Source organism: Mus musculus, chromosome 2 (assembly GCF_000001635.26).
Source record: "Mus musculus strain C57BL/6J chromosome 2, GRCm38.p6 C57BL/6J".
NCBI lineage: Eukaryota > Metazoa > Chordata > Mammalia > Rodentia > Muridae > Mus > Mus musculus.
The window spans coordinates 175695235-175714380 of record NC_000068.7 but is presented as its reverse complement, the minus strand read 5'-3'; the positions used below and the strand labels follow the sequence as shown (position 1 = coordinate 175714380).

Sequence of the window (19146 nt, the reverse complement as noted above, 5' to 3'; positions counted from 1 at the left end):
TTCTAAATGAGAGCCTGTCTCAAAATAAAAAGGATGATAAACAATCCAAACATATATATATATATGGTTTTTCGAGACAGGGTTTCTCTGTATATCCGTGGATGTCCTCGAACTCACTTTGTAGACCAGGCTGGCCTCGAACTCAGAAATCTGCCTGCCTCTGTCTCCCAAGTGCTGGGATTAAAGGCATGTGCCACCACCGCTTATCTCTAAACTATATTTTTTAACAGCCAGTTGAAGACTATTCTTTTTCCTGTTCCAAATTAATCCTAAAGAAAAACATTCAGTAATTTCTATGCTTACTATGGTATTTTCTCTAATCATGTTCTATGTTAAAGGACAACTTTTCGTTTTGACTTGTTTTTCCCCAATAATCTTGAGATTTACATGGTGTAAATTGTTTCCAGTGTTCATGGTATGCTTTTAGAGCTGCCAGGTTTTTAACTAAATTACTAACTGCAAAGCAATTCTAGCTTTGTAATCACCTACTATGAACCTTGGCCTTGAGTTTAAATATAAAATTTCCTGTTTTTTCACTCAGGGCTGCTATTCTCTCCTAATTCTGAGGAGATTGCAGGATTGGCCTGGAAATAAAAAAAATTTTACTTCACATCTGTTGGGAGCTATTTAGACAACACTATTGTCCTGATCTCTAAATTGGGCCTCTCCCCCGAGAAGAAAAGGGGGTCAAAAGCTGGCCACGTACACACCATTGCCGATGTCCTGACCACACCCTGATACCACCAAGTTCCTGCTTCCCGGAGTAACTGCCTAAAGAATGTGCAATTCTATTGACCCCTCCCCCCGCACTGATAAGTACTTCTCCTTTTGCTTGTATTGCCCCACCCCTCCGGCTGATAAGTATCTGTACTTCCCCTTTTGCTTGTGCATTTAAGCCTTGGGCCTTTCTCAATACATTGGGGTCTTGATGCAATCCAGAACGTTTCCGTGTCGTTATTTGCACAAGAACCTCGTCTCTCTCTACCACCACCCCCCCAATTTGGTTTTTAGGAGAAGGTCCCCTCAAGACCCTCGAATAAGTGGACCTGCTGGACCGGTCAAGTGGCCCCAGACATGGGGCACGAGGTACGACCACCCTCCAAACAATGGATTAAAGAGGTACCACACAGACAGTGAGACAGTGGGAGAGTCCCCCACCACTTCACTAGAGTGTCACGGATGGACATCGGACATCGGAGAGGTAAGCCTAGGCATTCAGTTGTTGTCCCATTAACCATGGGGAAGGTTCTGTCCAAAGAGGCAGTCTTTATTCAAGAGATGAAGGGTTCTCTTAAGGAGAGAGGGATAAGAGTTAAAAAAAAAAAGGATTTAATAAAGTTTTTTTTTGTTTTGTGGACAAGAGATGTCCATGGCTGGTATTGAATGGTTCCGAAATACACCCTTTAACTTAGAATAAAGTAGGCAAAGATATTAATGCTTTGATAAAACAAGAAGATGTCCCTGAGTCCTTTTTTTAGCAATTGGGGAATCATCAGAGATCTCCTTAAACAGGCAGAAGAGGGTGGAGAAGGTGCTCGCCTCCTAGTCCTTACTGAAGATATTTTAGAAAACTCCCGATCACCATCTCCCAAAAGCTAAACTAAGCTGCTGGCGCACAGTATCTATATTAGAAGGTTTAGCAGGGGAAGGCTACTTGATACCCAATGAATGAAATAAAGTTGTTCAGTCTGTCCTCACTAGAGACAAATATTTAACTTGGAAGTCAGAGTTTAGGGCTGCCCTGAGAAGTAAAAGTAAAAGTTTAGATATAAATGATATGTTCAAACTTTGTAATGAGGTAGATGTGTTTTCTTAACAAGATTCTAAGTCTATTAACCTGGCCATTGGGGCTGCTCTACAACTAAATAAAGGAGAAAAAACTTGCTATAGATGCAACCAACCTGGACATTTTGCTAGAGAATGCCCTACACAAAGACAGAACACCCTAGTAACTAAGGTCCAGGGAAACGACCAGAGGGCCCCCCTGCGAGGCCCGTCTCCCCTAATAACAACTGCAGACAACCCCCTACCCCCCACGGGAGATTGTGCAGGGTTTCAGCAGAAAGCACATCAAGCTCGAGAGTGCGGCCTTCTTTGCCCCGAGCCTCTCATGGCCTCGGCCCGTGCCAGGTGAGCCCGAGGGGCCCGGGAGCAGCCTAGGTCCCTACCTTGGCAGTCGCCAGGAGCCCTCGCCCTCGAGGCAGCCAACAGGTAGGCCTGAAGGCCAAGGCTGGGCCTTCGGGGCTTCTGCGGCCTAAGGCGGAGGGTCTGAGCAAGAACACTCTGCCATCACAGGCCCGCCCATGGCCAAGCACGCAGACCTGGATAAACCGAGGCCTCCATGGGCCTGGAGAAAGGCGGGGGGGGGGGGGGGGGGGCTCTTCCACTGATTTACTGTGGTCTATATTGAATGCTTCTGCTTTAGCCTTGTTGGATAAGACACAAAGAGATAATGCGTCAGAATTTAAAGATTGCTGGATGTGCTTTTCTGCTTCCCCGCGCCCTTTTATGAGGGCATAGCTTTATTTGGAAATTTTACCCTGCTTTCAGATGCTAGGCAGCTTCCCTTTGAGTCAGTTCAGCTTACCTTGACAGAACTCTCTGGCGTAGGAAGTTGTGTGTTGGGCCAGGCATGCTTCCGCAAGGCCCTTGCTAGAGATTTGCAGTAACATGTTTTGAGTAAATAAAAATGGCTTTTAAAGAGACTTCATAATGGTCAAAATATAGCTCAATTATTACTGTTACCTTATTTACAACTCCCCAATCCTACATTGTGTCAAAAAATTCATAGATTAGGTTTTATTGGAAGTTAAGAAAGCATTTCCTAAAACATATATAATTCATTTTGCCAATGGTGTTTTTGTTGGTTGCAAAAAATAGAGAGCGTTTTTCCAGATGGCTATAAAATATTTGACTAAGTGTGCACTGATAATGGCTTCAAAAAAGATTTAGCATGGTAAACTTTTAGGGTATTTGAGACATTTAGTGTATAGAGATTGTGTGTTTTCTCAAAAATTTGCCCTCAGATTAAATAAATTAGAAGTTTTAGATGCTTGCCAGAGCTGTTAGAAAATTTTGGATTTTAATCTTGGTTTGACAAGCTGCCTCTTACAAGCAGGAAAAGAAAGGAAGGGATAGAGGAAAATGGATTTTAGAACTCTCCCAGGGACAGAGAGAAATCGGGGGACGCCCTGTTTTATTCTCTCTGGCCCCTACAGGAGAAGTTCTCTACCCTCTTTCTATTGTCTATGTTTGGTGCACCAATCATGTGTCAATTCATGTAAGTTTTCTGTTTCATTGTCTGAATGATTGTTTCGTTGTCTGAATGACTGACTGTTTTATGTTTCATGTTAAAGAAAAAAAAAATGGTTAAAACTTTACCTGCTAAATCACTCTCAGTTTGCACAACTGAGGATCAGAGGCCCCTCCCTTTAGCCAAACATCAAGCACAGCAGGAGAGGTCCTGCTGAAAAATTTGTTTTTAAAGAAAAGGAATCTGCAAACTCTTAGTTCTAAGGCAAATGAGTTGATAGTTGTTTTTTTTTCCTAAAAAATTCTCTACAATTTTCTGAGTATTGTGTTTAGCAAATGACAAAGTGTGTTTTTATCTTATAAGTATAGCTATAAAAAGTAAAATTCTTTGATTGATCTAAATTTATAAGATTCGTGTAGCCACTTCATTTGGGTTTTGACTGGTCTTAAAGGTATAAATATAATCTGCATATCTTGGTCATAGAGAATTGGCTAATAAGTTATTTGGGTATGATTAAAAAGGTATAACACTGGTTACAAAGTTAGCTTAAGTAGTAACTCAGGGCTAGAGTCATTTTCAAACAAAAGCACCTGGCATAAACCTGCCCAGAAAATTACTCCTCTAAAGATACTCCTAAATTGAGATAATATTTTATGTAATTCTTATCCTAAAAGGTAGACTTATAGAGATAAGTTTTTAAAACAATGTCTCTTTAATAGAACATTAAAATTTACAGTGTCATGCATTCATGAATTGGCAGCCAAACTTCGTAACGTGATAGTGATGTTTCTAGTATTGATTTTAAGGAGAATAAATTGTTTAAAATTGGGTCTTGCTTTCCAAAAGTTATAGATATATTCTAATATTGCAACAGAAACTTAAAAATTATGGTTAAAATTGCCAGTGTTCCATTGACTGCAGCTTGCAGTTTAATTTCAAATTTAAGATCTTTATTTCACCTGTATATTGTAATTAAGATAATTATAAGAGTAATCATCTTTAAAAAAGAGTATCAAAAATTAGAGGCATAGACAGTTAAATTGTTCCTCTAAAATCGGTCCTTATTACAGGAAGGCCAAAATGCTCAGTTTAAAAAATATTTTATGTTTGAGTTAATGCAGGGCTCAAGGCAGCCCAAAAAAAGCTTGTAACCTTCTTTTATCTTGCAAACAGTGCCTGACAAAGTTTGCCCTGTGTTCAAGGGAATTTTCAGATGTTTAAAATAATGCTTAAATTCGAAGAGTTTTGCTTTTAATGAACTGGTGATCACTAGATAATTTTGCCTGTAGGTATGGCTAACATAGCTTTACAATATGTAAGAAATTTTTATTGTCTGCTTCAATACAAGAAACAAAGTTTAACTCTTTCAGTATATATTGTTTCTTAAATGAAAATTACTCTATTAGCCAATGCCTCTAAAGGAAAGTTTAAAGTTCTGGGGAATAATTGTTGCTCCATAAGATTCAGAGGCAATATTTTTAATATTTAGGGTTTTAGTTATACTGGAAAATTGTGGTAAAATTTGCTTTAAATTTTTATTTTCAAAAGCTTCCAGGAGATGTTAATTGGCTAAAGACCTTACCTTAAACTCACCACAGGAGAACCTAAGCCTTTGTTAGGTGCTATCAAGTGTGATTCAAATTAACTGGTGAGAACCAAAAAGGCTTTAAGAGAAAGTAGAGGAAAAGTCTATAATCTATTGGTATCGATTATAATTGGTGGTAATCAAATATTAGCTACATATTCTAGTTATTGTTATTAAATGTGTCCACAGCTATTCTTTGGCAGGAAAAATCATTAAAGTAAAATCATTCTTCTTCACCTTAAAGTTTTAACATCCTATTATAAAGCTGCTGTGGTGCTAATTAAGAATTCCTTGTTCCAAACAGCAATTGTTTATTGCAAAATATTGATATTTGACCTATTGCATACCATCATTTTAAATAAAATTGATACTCATCCTAAAAATAGGTTAAAAATTGCTTATATACATGCTTTTGTATCTTCTATAAATTCATGCATGCATGCATCCCATTTACTGTATTTAAAAACAACCCTTCTATGGGAAAAAAGTATATGTGAATTGATCACATGTTTATTCTTTCGAGTTTCTGCCTGCTTCAGCACAGATAATTAAATTATGTGCTGTAGATGGTGTTTTAAAATGTAAAAGATTGCCTGTAAAAGATCTCTTAAGACAATGCCACGCTAGATTTATATCCCAGGTAGATTATGGATCTTATACAAAAATAATTGGCCATATAATCTCATTCTTTCCATCATCAAAATAGTAATGGCTTAAAATAATAATTTGGTACTTAAATTAATTAAATAAATAAATAAGTAAATAAATAAATAAATAAATATGCATGTCATATTGTAAAGATTTGCTCTCAGTGTCCTCAGTTTCTACCTGTTCCACACATTGGTGTTAATTCTCGAGGATTTATACTTCATCAATTATTGCAAAAGGATACTCATTTTTAATAAAAAAAATATACACATGACTATTGATACCTTTTTAGTCTTTCTAATTACAACTACTTTAACAAGAAAAACAACTAAAAGTATAGTTAATCATTGCCTGTGTTGATTTTTTTTCTTGGTGTTCTAAATCAAATTAAAACTGGCTATTACAACCCAAGATTTGAGATGTTTTGTCAACAGTTTAATGTTACACATGTTACTGAGATATTTTATGATTCTCAAAGACAAGGTATTATAAAACTTTAAAAACTATATCTTCTTTAAAAACAAAGAAGGGGAGAAATTATATCCCTGTGCACATTATTTGGATCACATTTTTGTGAGAAATTATATCCCCGTGCACATTATTTGGATCACATTTTTGTGAGAAATTATATCCCCGTGCACATTATTTGGATCACATTTTTGTTTTTGGAAAAACTGGATATAATAGTGTCTAGGGCAGATAATAAGGATCTACTTATTGGCACATGCCATGATCCTGTTCAGATACTTAATATGGGGAAAACAGGGAATGTTTCTGTTTTTTCCACAGAATGCTTACAAGAGCATGCTAGCTTCCAATGTGACAGGCTGACCTGTGACCTGTGAGTGCCCTGACAGTGATGACCAGAAAGCTGTGTTGAGTGCACAAAAGAGGAGAAATCTGAGAGCAGCCACTTACAAACAGATAAAGAAACTTCATATCTCCACCATGGGCTGCAGCAAGGGGTACCAACCTGGTGCCAACTTAAAATAAAAACAACTAAAAAAGCTGACTAATGAGGCAAAAAGACTGGTACAGAGAATGTACAAGATGCTTTCATCAGAGACACTGTTTTTGGCCATTCAGGCCAGATCCTTATAGCTATGAAAGTTTGTGTACCTTACCTATATGCTTATTGTTAGATAACTTTAAGAGATAAGATCGCCAATCTTGGCAAGTCTTTTTATATTCATTATAATTCTTGTCAATCAATTTATTGTGTAGATCCTAATTTAGATAAGAAATCTACTGTTATGGTTTTGTAAGAGACCTGCTTATGTTTTGCGACCTATTAGAGTTAGAAAATGATCCTTGGTTTAATAATCTGAAAATGCAAACTTTAAAAACGTATCTACCACAGCTTTAGATTAGCAGCTACGTACTGCCCATTTTGTTAATGATAAGCATAGAAATATTTCCATAGCTTTGTCAGAGCAACATATTATATAGATAAAAATTTGGAGGCAAAAGATAGCATCCTAGATAGTCCTTGAGCTGACCATGGGCTTGGAATTCAGAAAGAAAGTTGCCTATTCAGTGACATTCAGAATTACCTCTGGCATTACACTATCACTTTGAATAAAGGCTAGGTTACTGCCTTACACAGGAATCTACTATCACCTACGAAGAAGGAAGTTTAAGACCTAAAGAGGAACCAGAGTAGATACTTAGAACTATAGATAGCTGAGTTACACCCATACACACGCATTTACAATGCCCTAGGAGAAAGGTGGACTACTAAAACTGGTTTTCAACCTCCCCCTGACCTTGTTGCCCTCCCTTTTAGGGCCCCTATTGGGACTCCTATTATTGATCTCCTTCGGTCCTTGGGCATTTCAAAAATTGACCAAATTTGTTAAATCTCAAATTGATTCATCTCTTTCAAGTACATTTGTTTCAGTTCATTACCATCGGCTGGACGTTGGCGATAACAAGCAGGTTACTAGAAAAGAGTCAGACGTAGATACTGCTTCATCACCCTCATTTAAGGGAGAGAGACTCAATTTCCATAAAATGCTTAAGTAAGATCATTCCCCTCCCCCTAAATTCGGCCATCAGTCTCATGCCACAAATCATTTATAGATTGCCGTAGTCTGTGCTTCCGACATGGTAATATACGTTCTCGGCACACTGGAAACTAAACAGTCCTCCCAGGCTAGACACATAGAAAAGTTGGAACTTGAAGCAGTCGCCCGTGAGAGTTGTAAGACTAAGTACTGCACAGAGATTAGTCTGGAAGCTGTTAATCTCTGAGAGGCATGTCTGATTGCATGAAGGTTGAGTGCCCTAGGGTCCTTCCCCCAAGAAAAATGGCACAGGAGCAGGTCAGGGTTACTCTGGGTAAAAATCTGTGGGCATGAGAGTCAATCCTGTATATGGCCCCTAACATTGCACACTGGGGATCAGGCCTCTACCTCTACCCATGGAGCTTGCTTCGTTCCTAAATCCCTTTGCTGGCCCAGGTTATACCCAACAGACTGGGACCATTAATTCAAGCCTCATAGATGACTTGTCCTTGGGTCCTTCGTGGTTTTAGAGAATCACCCAGTGAGCAAACAGACGTTTAGGCGATCGTTAAAAACGTGGCTACAGATTTATTATACAATATGCCTTTATAAAAATATTAAAATGGGGGAGATGTTGGGAGCTATTAAGACAACTCTTGATCTCTGAATTGGGCCTCTTCCCCCGAGAAGAAAAAGGGGTCAAAAGCAGGACACTGACACATGGATTCCGAGAACCAGGGGATGTTCCAGCCCTAGGTCATCACCGATGTCCTGACCACACCCTGATACCACCAAGTTCCTGCTTCCCCGTGTAGCTGCCAAAAGAATTTCTATTGCCCCCCTCACATAAGTACTTCTCCTTTTGCTTGTATTGCCCTACCCCTCCCACTGATAAGTATCTGTACTTCCCCTTTTGATTGTGCATTTAAACCTCGGGCCTGGCTAATACATTTGGGGGCTTTGATGCATTCCAGAACGGTTTCCGTGTAGTTATTCGCACAAGGCCCTCGTCCCTCTCTACCCCCCATTTGGTTCTTAGGAGGAGGTCCCCTCGAGACCCTCGAATACCTGGACCTGCTAGACGGGTCAGAAAGGCTGACAGATTACTGATTTCAGGATCAGCCTGGGAAAGAGCAAATTTAGTCTCATGTGTGGTAGAAATGGTAATTTCAGGCCTGGGTCGCACCCAGCCAGTTTGAGCTTAGCCTTTATGCTTCACAGAGGCAGGCAGATATCTGCTTTTGTAAGTTTAAAAGAAAATGTGTGCTTGCTATCTCATAAGAATTAAGTTCCTGTGGACACAGGATGCTATTTTAAGACCATCAAAAGGAAACCTGGAGTAAATGGCTGGGTTGAGAGATATAATAATAGATTCTGGTTATGGTATGCAGGAGATGAACTATTGAGTGAATTTTTTAGAATAGCAGGAGATAGCTGCTTGGTGAAGAGTCTCCAGCAGAACATAGACAGAGAGCTGTCTGGAGACCTGCAGAGCAAGCAGATCAGAAAGAAAACAGAATACAGCGAAAGGAGGATGGGAAGCTGTCTCCTGCAGAGCATAGACTGACAGCTTGGTCACAGGACTTGACTACCAGTCCTTTGTTTTCATGCTCCCAGATACCCCTTCTCTCTCTACCACTCTCCAAGCCCAGGCTTGGTCCTTGGCAACAGAGGTACACTTTGATATCATTAATCTTAAATCTAGATGTCAGGATTTAGAGCAAATGTACCACTTATGTAACCATCCAAGTCATTGCCACGTACCAGCTTATACTCAAGTATTTTCATAGAAGTGTAGCTACAGATGAGTGAACTCCCATTTGAGTGCTAGGAAGTGAAATGGGTTTGAGCAGTGCTCTTAACAACAACTGAATGATCCCCGTAGCCCACTAACCTACTTTCAATAAAATAAGAGAGAGTGCTATACATTATAGATTTGAGATACAAACACCAGCTTTGAGGAAAGCTGAAAGAAGATAGTGACTTTGAGGAAACAAAGCTGTGTGTGCTTCAGGTGACAGAGCTAGAAGAGTGGGAATTCCTAAGACCTTGTGGCTAAGGCAATTTCATCATAATCTCAAGTTGCTGAACAAGAAACTGTAAGTTTTGATGGATTCCCTGTTGAATTTTGGTCTTGTTTGTTCTGTTTATTGTTTATATGCTCTGATTCTTTCTGGTAAGGCTTCTTTTGTGACATTGTATGTTGAAAGCATAATAGTCTCTCTTTAGGATATGGTAGAGTCATGTTAGATAAACAGGTGTTTTCACGTTTGAGGAGACAGATGGTAGTTAAATTAATATGGCTCCCGTAGACTCATAAGTTTGAATACATGTTTCCTAGTTTGTGGAACAGTTTGGGAAGGAACACAGGTCTGCCTTTTTGGAAGAGGTGTGACACTTGGGTGCATTTTCAGGCTTTAACATCTTCTGACCACGCCCATATTGCAAGCTCCCACTTTCGTGGAGTTCAAATTATGAGTTCTCAGCTGTCCCTTGATTTACAGCTAAGACCTGTACTACAAGATGTACTTTCTAGATGCATTTATATCCTACATTTTTATAATTTATGGATGATTGTGGATGACTATGAGGTAAGAATGCCCTTCAATATCTCAGTTTTTATATTTGACCATCTTCAGAAAAGGATTTAACTTGATATTCATAGGAGTTGGCAAACCAATGTGTAAATGTGTCTAGATTCCCTGAGTAAAATCTCAATGCTCCCACACTTGAAGAAATGCATTGCAAAATCTTTTGAAGCTAATCTGATTTATTGACTGTGAGAGCCATCCAACTTGAATCCAGGAGGAAGAAGTGGAAATACCTTCTGAGTGCTGTGATTGGAGCTCAAGCAAGCTCCAAATTTGCAAAGCAGTGAGCATAGTGTTACTGCCCACATGGGGGTAGAAGCAGGCAGTTGAATAGCAGGGATGTGAAGTCTTACGTTCTCCCAGGGGCTTGATGGGAGGACAGACCGGTAAGCAATTGGACGAGAGGTTCTTGTGCTAATGAACTTCAAATCTACAGATCTGGAAAACTTTTGGCCAAAGCTGGAACCTCTATGCTGTGTCTCTTTAACACACTCTAACCCTAAGGGTGGTGCTCATGTCACTCAAGACTCAATAGCCAATCAGAACCTCCACATGGACCTGCCAGTCAGAAGAGGAGGCGGTTCTTCCGGGTCAAGCTTGCAAGCTCCTTTCTGTAACTCAGCAGTCATGAGAGTTTCTGTGTGATGTGTTATGCGTGACTCTACTGGGTGTTGTGAGAGGAGGTTAGTCAAGCTCAGAACTCCAAACATGGTAAGTGCCAGGTAATCTCCTGCGGTGCCGTCGGTGTGGGGAAAAAAGGGGAGTGGGAGAGCTCACTTCCAGCCAGAGTTCCAGTGCTCTGGGCAGGCAGGAGCAGGAGGACTGCAGGACGCTTTCCACATGGCCCCGGTTGGCTGTCTGGCCTTGGGAAGGCACGGACCCAACTCGGTGGGTGGAGGACAAGGGCAGCTCTAGGCACCAGGTTCCCAGCCTCCAGCATCCCACGCGGGATACCACGGAAGAGCTTAAGACAGAATGGGGTCCCCGGGGTGGAACTAGGCTTCGGGGCCAAAAGGAGGAGAAGTCGGGGAGAGGGGTCGCTGAATGATTCCCACGCGAGCGAGAGTCCTTGGTCAGGTCCGGGGCTGGAGTACAGGATGGCCTTCTGGCGGGAGGTTTTCTTTTTAATTTTTGTTACTGTGTGAATTTGATTGCAGTTTGGCCGCAGATCTTCCCAAGTATGAAGCAGAGATGGCTGCACTGGACATTGCCTGTATAATTTAATAATGTTCTTTAATTGCAAAGAAAGGCTCTGTGACTTTAAAAAGGAAAATAAGTGCTCTGGGAGACTGGAATAGTCTATCGAATTTAAATTTCCCAGACTAGGGCTCTGTCTGCAACTGTGGCAGATTTGCTGAGCCAGGAAAGCTTCAGCTGTCTGAATTATTTGCTCTGTGATCTTACAGTGGAGGAGCTGCTGTTGTCTGAGTCCCAGCTGTGTTTTCCAGGCTAATGAGTGACTCTGTACATGCCTCTCTATCAGGAACCCTAGTGGAAGGTACTATGCGGTTCTTTATGGGAGTCTCTTCAGAGCCATCTGTTGCAAACTGTGAAGAAGGCCAAAAGCCATGTCATGGTGATTGTAAAGTGTCTCCTTTGCCAGGCCAGAAGGAGCAAGTTTGCAGAGCTATTAGAGTCAGATCTGCTGGTACCAAGGACCGTGGTTCTGTTGGTCCATGTGGTGATCATAGCAGAGGCCCTTGTCCTTTGACTCTTCCTGAGTGTGGATTAATAGGGGTGTGGGAAGCTCAGTAGCCCTAGTATCGTATGGGCCTGGGTACCAAAGGTTTTCCGCGGAAATTTCTGGCCAGCCTTGGTGCGAGGGTTCCAGCAAATACAAAAAAATGCAGGCAAGGAGGGGAAGTTGCAAACCTGCTTCTGCTGTGCCAGTCAACTCCACCTCCGTCTCTGCTGTGCTATGCCATAATTCTGTCCCTCCCTTCACTGAGTAGGGTCCCCAAGTCCACTGGGGGCTTGGTCAGTAATGTTTTTCTTCAGATACTTGGCAGTTCCCTTGTGCAGGGTTGTTTTATTAGACTTCTACTGAGTTTTTCCCAGTGTATGCTAGTTTCTGCAGACTTCATAGAGGTCTCCATTTCTTTCCACTTATCCCTGTAAGTAGGATACAAGATGCTACTCTTAAAAAGTTTACTTGGCATAAGACATAGCTTGTGTAAGCTCTTCCCACTGCAGCTGTTGTAAATTCTACCTTCTACTTTTGCTATTTTTCTTATCTCCTGGGAACTCCAACTCAGAAACCCATCACTGGAAAATGGCTTGCTATTTCAGGGCTCTGAGGCACTTAATAAATGATTCTGGGTATCTTTGTTGTGCAAATCTCCTAGCTGTCTCAAGTAGGATTTGTAATCTCTAGTCCATATTTAAATTGTTCAAAATAACCTGGGGACTGAACAGGAAAGAAACTTATGGATGAGAGCATATGTGGAATTCAAAACCTGTCTTTGGCTGCCTGGTGTTTGAGCATTAGCCGCAGCTGAATCCATGCTGTCATTAAGAAATTTTTCCCAATTAATATTTTAGTTGTATATGAAGTGATTTCTTTCTGGGATGACATGTTAATTCTGGGAGAGCTGTCTCGTCTTCCCCTCATAGAGATGTTTCTAAGACAAGCTATGTTGACTCAGGTAGCCTTGATCCTGGTCTGCTGCTCCCCAGAGCAATGACCTTGCTTTCCTCTTGATATAAATTCCTAAATTCTTGAGTTAAAGAATGTAGCAAAATAGTGTTTTATAATAGCTCATTTGAGTCATATAATGAACTGTTCATTTCTTCTACCTTCAGTAGAGAACAGGAGCAATGGTTTACTGTTATCTCTGTCAGGTGAAGTAGGGCAGGAGATAGCTAGATTATAGACGAAAGCTTAAGGGAATCTGCTCCAGGTGTCACCATTCTAGTGAAGGATGAGAGTCAGACAGGATGAATACTTTTGTAATTTCGTGAAATGTATTAAATAATGCATGTGATTAAATAAAACTAGATTGGTGGGTGCTTAGTTTGTGCAGGTTAGCTTGAGCCAGTGATAATGAATTTCTGTTTTAGGATCTGTACTATATAGATAGAATGTATCAAAAATGGAAAACACATGCCATTAGCTGTAGCTGTGTGTGTCACATTATAGATCTCAGTAATTAACAAAGCACATGGGGCAAGGTCAAACACTATCTTATTAATATCATTCCTTCTACTAAGAAAGGTCTGATCTTTTTCATATCAGTACAGTGTTATATTTTCCCAATATAGGTGTGGGTTTGTTGTTATTATGTTTGTTTTGACAACCCACTGAGGACAATGTGCTGATTAACAAGAGTGCTCCACAGTGTCTGACATGTGTCCTAATTGCTCTGAGCCTTCGCTCATAGCCATTGGGTGAAAGTACTTGCAGTTTACCTGGACCCAGCCTGAACCCACAACACAAAATCTTATGTCCTAAAATCTCTCTTCAGTTACTAATATTTGGGCACTGACCACCTGTGGACAGTTTGGTAACTCCAATTTCAGCTGATTGATGGGGAAATGTAAGCTATCCACCTTGATTCCAGGAGGAAGAAGGGGAATTGCCTCCTGAGCGCTGGAATTGGAGCTCAGGCAAACTCCAAACTTTCAAAGCAGTGAACCCAGGGGCACTGCCCAGAAAGGGGAGAGGCAGGCACTTAGGCAGCAAGGATCAGGAATCTTAGCCTCTCCCAAGGGCTTGCGAGAGAACAGAGTATTGGAGGAGACACACTGGTGCTACTGAACTGCAAATCTGCAGATCTGGAAAAGGATTGGCCCAGACTGGAACCACTCGGCTGCATCTCTACAGCATACTCTAACCCTAAGCCTGGTGTTCACTTCACTCAAGACTCAATAGCGAATTAGAGCCTCCACATGGAGCTGCCAGTCAGAAGAGGAGGTGACTCTTCCAGGTACTAAGCCTGCATGTTCCTCTGTGTAACTCAGCTGATCTCAGTGTTTCTGTGGAACCGGTTCTTATTTTTGCTGGTTGCTGTGAGGTTAGCTCAGGCAAACTTAGAACTTCAGACATGGTAAGTGCAATGTCATCTCCCACAAAGAGGAGGAGCAAGCATCTTAGCAAAGGATGATTGTGTAATATCTCTTCCCAGAGGCTGGTTTGTCAGCATCAGCCAGACAGATGGGGACATCTGTGAGGTCCTTTGTGGACCTACTCTCTCCTTTTGGTCCCAGCTGTGTCCTCTGAGTAACTTTATTATAAGACTGCATCTTGTCAAAACCTTTGTGTCAGGGGCTTGTGTGGAGAAATATACTTGGCAGGATGAGAACCAGAGGAACAGCTTACTGTGTACACTGTAGGTAAAAGAGTGCTGACAAGAGCTAGGTCACAGACCAAAGGAAAAGGGAGTGTGCTGCAGGGGTCACTGTTATGGAGAAGGACCTGATTCAAGGACTGAGAATGATTTTGTAATTTTACAGACTGTATCCATGTATGGATGTAATTTAGTAAACCTAGATTGAAGGGTGTTTTATTTGATCAGGTTAGCTTGAGCCAGTGGGTAAGGAATTCCCATTTTAGGATCTGAATTATGTAGATTTGTGCAATCCTTGTTGACAAATTTAATTGAGCTCAGAAATGTAAAACACATGCCATTCGCTGTAGCTGTGTGTGTTAGATTATAGATCTTAGTAGTTAACAAAGCACTTAGGGACAAGGTCAAACACTATCTCATAAATGCCTTTCCTTCTACCAAGATAGGCCTGATCTTTTTCAAATCAGTATAGTGACATATTTTTCAATTATATTTATCTTTTTAAAAAGCCAATATTTGGTATTATTTTTTAAATTTTTATTTTCTTTATGTATAGGTGCTCTGACCTCTTACTTCTTCCTATTCTCCAATATTTCCCAGAAATCAATAATTTAATTCCTATTTTTAAAGAGATTACATATCTTACTGTTTACAGCAACATCGGTAGCTCAGGCTTTCCTTATGCCATGTAGTTAAGCCTTGCTTTGAGCACCTGAACCTAAAACCTTCCTTGCTCTTTCTGAGGGTAGAAGACATGGCTTCGGTGATTAACACCTGTAGCCTAACAGCTGAGGATTAAGCAATGTGGCCTTTTATCTATATCAGAAGGAACTGCTGGTCTCTAACTTTTAGCCTGCAGGTCAGAAGTCACAGGAAGAAAATGAGACACTCAAAGAAGTGGTTATGGAGTTTTTACTAAGTTGTCAAAAGTTACCTATGAAAGCTATCTAAGAGGAAAAGCGAAAAGATCCTAAGTGGGGAAGGGCAAAAAAACTTCTTTCTCTTTTCCATATCTCCTTGTCCTCTGTACTTATAAATCTTTCAGAATACCTGATCACATGTTACTGAGTACACTACAAGTTCACACAAAAAATCAAATCATAAATTGAGAGAGAAGTTTACAACAGAGAATGGTTATTAGTAAAACTAGATTGGTGGGTGTTTATTTTGGGCAGGTTAGCTTGAGCCAGTGAGTGATGAATTCCCATTTTATGATCTGTATTATGAGATATGTGCAAACCTTGGTGACATATTTAAGTGATCTCAGAAATATAAACACGTGCCATTAGCTGTAGCTGTGTGTGGCACATTATAGATCTCAGTAGTTAACAAAGATCATAGGGGCAAGGTCAAACACTATCTTATTATTGCCATTCCTTCTACCAGGAAGGGCATGATCTTTTTCAAATCAGTACAGTAATATATTTTTTCATTTATTTTTTTCTCTTTAAAAAGTTCATTTTTGGTATTAGATTTTAAATTTCATTTTCACTATCCATGGGTGATCTCTTAAGTGTTTCTGTTCTCCAATATTGCCCCAAAATTAAGAATTTCATTCCTGTTTTTAAAGAGATTTCATATCTGTCTGTTTAGAGAAACATCTCCTGTAGCTCCTACTTTCTTTATGCCATGTAGTTAAGACTTGCTTTGAACTCCTAATCCTGCCTCTGCTGCCCAGGGCTTAGAAAACAGTCCTACAACTGCTTTCAGGCTGGGTTCTGACTGATCAGTGAGACAAAAGACACCAGGGAATGAGTGTTGTCTAACCTCCCTGGGTTACAGGGTTACAAATTAGGGGGTTACAAATAAAGAGGGACAGGTATAAGGTTGAGTTCACTGACCAACTTTGAAGCTGGTCTACTTGCAGCACAGAAAAGGAGGAGGAATAAGGTAGGTGAGGCCTTTCTGCTTTGGCAGTAGTTGACATTCACCATGAGGAGTCATGGAATCAATTTTGCACAATCAGTAAAATTCCATACTGGTCGTCTTCGGGCATTTTTCAGATTAGGGCAATGTCAAATGAGATCACAGGCCCTCGTTGTGACACCATATTGCTGGCATACCTCGACATCTACCCCAGCAATAGGACTGCCAATATCCCAGCTGCCATTCCTTATGCAATCCAATCATTTAGGAACTGGGCTTTTCATCTATCATTAATCATCTTGATCTGGCTCTTGCTTCTGCCCTCCTTCCTCTCTCCACAAGGTCCCAGGTCATGTCTACTCTATACTATCCCAGGTATAATTGGGTCAGGCTATGTTCACTCTTTTGTGTATAATATACTTTCTCCTCCACCATACCTAGGAGCAGTGATGTCCTTACATTTTATTTCTTCTTTTTCTTCCTTTTTCTCGCCCAATAACTGCTTCTAGTTTTAAAAGTCATAGTCACATTCACTTTTAAATTATTGTCAATGTATGAATTTGATTGCAGGTTGGCTGCAGGACTTCCCCAGTAAGAAGTAGAGGTGGCTGTAGTGGGTATTGCATGCATAATTGAATATATAAAGAAAGGACCTTGGGCCTTTAAGTGGAAATTACTTGGTCTCCAGGACTAGAACATTCTTATAAATGTAAATTTTCCAGACTAGGGCCATGTCTGCATGTAGGGTGTAACAGCCTAGTTTGGAAGGTTTTAGCTGTCTAAATCTTTTGCTCTGTGATCCCACAGTGGAAGGAGCTGCTGTTGCCCTGAGGCCCAGCTGACTTTTCCATGCTAATGAGGGACTATGGGCAGGACTAACAATCAGGAACACTAGGGGAAGGTAGCTTGCAGATTCTCTACAGGATTCTCCTCAGATGCATGTGTTATAAGCTGCCTGGAAGACCACAAGCCATCCCCTGGTTATTATAGTAATCTCCATTGACGGTACAGGAGAAGCAAGTCTGCAGAGCTATTTGAGTCCGATCTGCTGGTTCTAAATGGACTGTGGGTCAGAGTGTGGTTCTGTTGGTACATGTAGTGATCATAACAGAGGCCCTTGTCCTTTGACTCTTCCTGAGTGTGGATTTACAGGGGTGGGGGTAGCTCGGTAGCCCTGGGAGTGGCAAGGTATGGAACTTAAATGTCACTCTGCAGTGTGCATATACAGGCATTGCCTTTGGTGTGCCATAGGACAACATTGGAAAAGTAATGGTTTGATTTCTAGAATTCATGACCCTTCTGTATTCAGTTTTGTGTGACTAGTTTTATAAATAGTTTAGAAGGTACTAGTAAAGAGCTGTCAACGATCATCCTTCAGAAATATTTGATTAGATTCCTTTTATCTTGCTATTCCCTGTTATCAAAATGGCATGATTCACAGAACTTCAATTCTTGTTACAAAAGGAGCTTCTGACATGCAGAAGTTTCTCAGGTGTTGCTGGTGCTTGGTGGGTGGATAGGACAGATTGGAGAATAATGCATATGGCAGGAAGCAGACATTAAGTTATCATTCAGCATTGTTTTGTATATGGGCTCCCATGGGCCTGGTTTAGCCTGAAAGTACAAAGGGTCATGAACAGCTATAGAGCAATAGCTCAACTTTCTGATCATCTACAATGACAGAGAGAACTCTGGAGCATGGGGCCTCTCTGTTTGGAAGACAGATGAGTAGTAACTGTTGGGTCAGATTTATAACAGTTTAGGGGTGACTGAGTTATTTTTATTGGAGTCAGGAAATATGATTTTATTTTATTTCTATACACATACTAGCACAGGTAATATTAGTCAGGTTCACATTGTCCTTGGTGTAGTTGCCTTAGTTATTGAAGAAATGTTGAAAATTGGTCACATGGAAATTGGCAGAGGAAGCTTTCCCTGATATTGTGTGGCAGTTCTGTGGGCTACTATGAGACTGTTCTGTCTAGGAAAACAGATAGTGGGCTTGTTCTTTAGACAGACTGCTTGGTCTTTGGGAGAATTGGCTATGGTTGAGAAGGGGGTGTCTGTCCATACTTGGGGGCTAAGAAGGGAAGGAAACATGTGACAAGAAGGGAAGGGGAGATGGAAATGGTCTTTTGTGACATGGATAGGTGAGAGGAAACTGCAGTTTTAAGGGAACTCTTGCATATTTGATCTCAATAACAATAATGTCTACCAGCATTCTACATGGTTCCATACAGAACATCTTAAAACTAAGGCATCAGGTTCCCAGAGATCATTTATTTACTTAAGTTTTTGTTGTCCAACTATGAAAGACTGGATAAAAAGTACTATGTGGGTAGGCCTGGCAGTCAGCGAATATTCATTTTGAAATAAACCTTTATACTGTTGTCTGTATATTTTGCTTTGTGCACACTTATCAAATCCTACAGGATTTAGTCACCTATGATGACGTGCATGTGAACTTCACTCAGGAAGAGTGGGCTTTGCTGGATGCTTCTCAGAAGAGTCTCTACAAAGGTGTGATGGTAGAGACCTATAGGAATCTCACAGCTATAGGTAATATTGGATTTTTTTTTTTTTACTTTATAAAATGTATGCACAACTGTTTCTTTGTTATTGTTTTTTGTTTTGTAATTTTAATTGAGAATGAGGAAGAATATGGTGAATAAATAACTCATGGTTTTAAAGTTCAATGGAGTTAGTAACTTAAATGTTGCCTAATTGCCAATAATGTAACATACTTTCTCTGGTACTGTGTTTAGGTTACAGTTGGGAAGAACATACAATTGAAGACCATTTCCAAACTTCTAGAAGTCATGGAAGGTAATTTTCCTCTGCAAGCTGATGAGAAAATGCCTATGAAGAAAGTTTAACGTGTGCTACAAGTAGTAAAGAAAACCAATAGGGT

The 19146-nt window shown here is 40.5% G+C and overlaps 1 protein-coding gene across 3 annotated transcripts in view; it reads left to right on the top strand.

Moving 5' to 3' along the window:
* Positions 1 to 10254: 10254 nt before the first annotated feature.
* Gm4724 (predicted gene 4724) overlaps positions 10255 to 19146 on the top strand; it is a 286090-nt gene continuing 277198 nt past the window's right edge. For all 3 annotated transcript variants that reach the window (XR_003949447.1, XM_030246015.1, XM_017319408.2), the window contains exons 1-3: positions 10255 to 10794; positions 18668 to 18794; positions 19001 to 19061. Coding sequence is in view for 2 of the 3 variants with exons in the window: in XM_030246015.1 (XP_030101875.1) it covers positions 10735 to 10794; positions 18668 to 18794; positions 19001 to 19061 (248 nt within the window). In the remaining variant the exon portion in view is untranslated. The remainder of the gene's footprint in view (positions 10795 to 18667; positions 18795 to 19000; positions 19062 to 19146) is intronic.